General features: G+C 59.1%; 1 protein-coding gene across 1 annotated transcript in view; it reads right to left on the bottom strand.

The window, feature by feature from the left end:
• Nucleotides 1–711, bottom strand: part of EMH_0071340 (uncharacterized protein) — a gene marked incomplete at both ends in the record, with an annotated part of 1494 nt that overhangs the window by 118 nt on the left and 665 nt on the right. Inside the window, one exon of the mRNA XM_013499088.1 lies at nucleotides 3–711. Coding sequence (XP_013354542.1) covers nucleotides 3–711 — 709 coding nt within the window. The remainder of the gene's footprint in view (nucleotides 1–2) is intronic.

Below are 711 nucleotides of genomic sequence, written 5' to 3'. Positions count from 1 at the left end.
AGTTTGCGTTGCTGCTGCTTCTGCTGCAGCTGCTGCTGCTGCTGCTGCTGCAGCAGCAAAGGAGAGGCCAAGTCCAACGAGAAGCGATCGTCAGCATCATCGTCATCGTAGCTTCCTCTGCGCTGCATGCGTTGCTGCTGCAGCTGCTGCTGCAGCTGCTGCTGCAGCAGCTCACGCTCATGCTGCTGCTGCTGCTGCTGCTGCTGCTGCTGCTGCTCTTCTGTGCTGCTGCGCAGCAAGTCCTCCTCTGATGAGCCCCACTCTGCTTCTCTCCCCCATGGAGAGGTAAACTCTGTTTCTTCTCTGTCTTCGTCTTCTTCCTGCTGCTGCTGCTGCTGCTGCAGCAGCTGCTGCTGCTGCTGCTGCTGTTTCTGTCGCTGCTCGCGGCGTTTGCTGCTGCTGCTGCGGCCGCCTCGTCTTTCTGCTGCTGCTGCTGTTGCTGCTGCTGCTGCTGCTTCCTCGTTGCTGCTGCTGAGCGTTCTTCCCTTTCCTTTTGTTTTGTTGCTCCTAGGGGAGCTGCTGCGGGCCTTACGTCTGCTGCTGTCTTTGTTTGCTGCTGCTGCTGCTGTGCTGCTGCTGCTGCTGTCTGCATCTGCTGCAGCATCTGCTGCTGCAGCATCTGCTGCTGCTGCATCACCAAAAGCATCAAATCCCGCCCCCCAATCGGGCAAAGCTTGCTGCTGCATCAGCTGCTGCTGCTGCTGCTGCTGT

Source organism: Eimeria mitis, genomic scaffold, assembly GCF_000499745.2.
Source record: "Eimeria mitis Houghton genomic scaffold, Emh_scaff3982, whole genome shotgun sequence".
Lineage (NCBI taxonomy): Eukaryota > Apicomplexa > Conoidasida > Eucoccidiorida > Eimeriidae > Eimeria > Eimeria mitis.
This window is presented reverse-complemented; position numbering and strand designations above follow the sequence as displayed.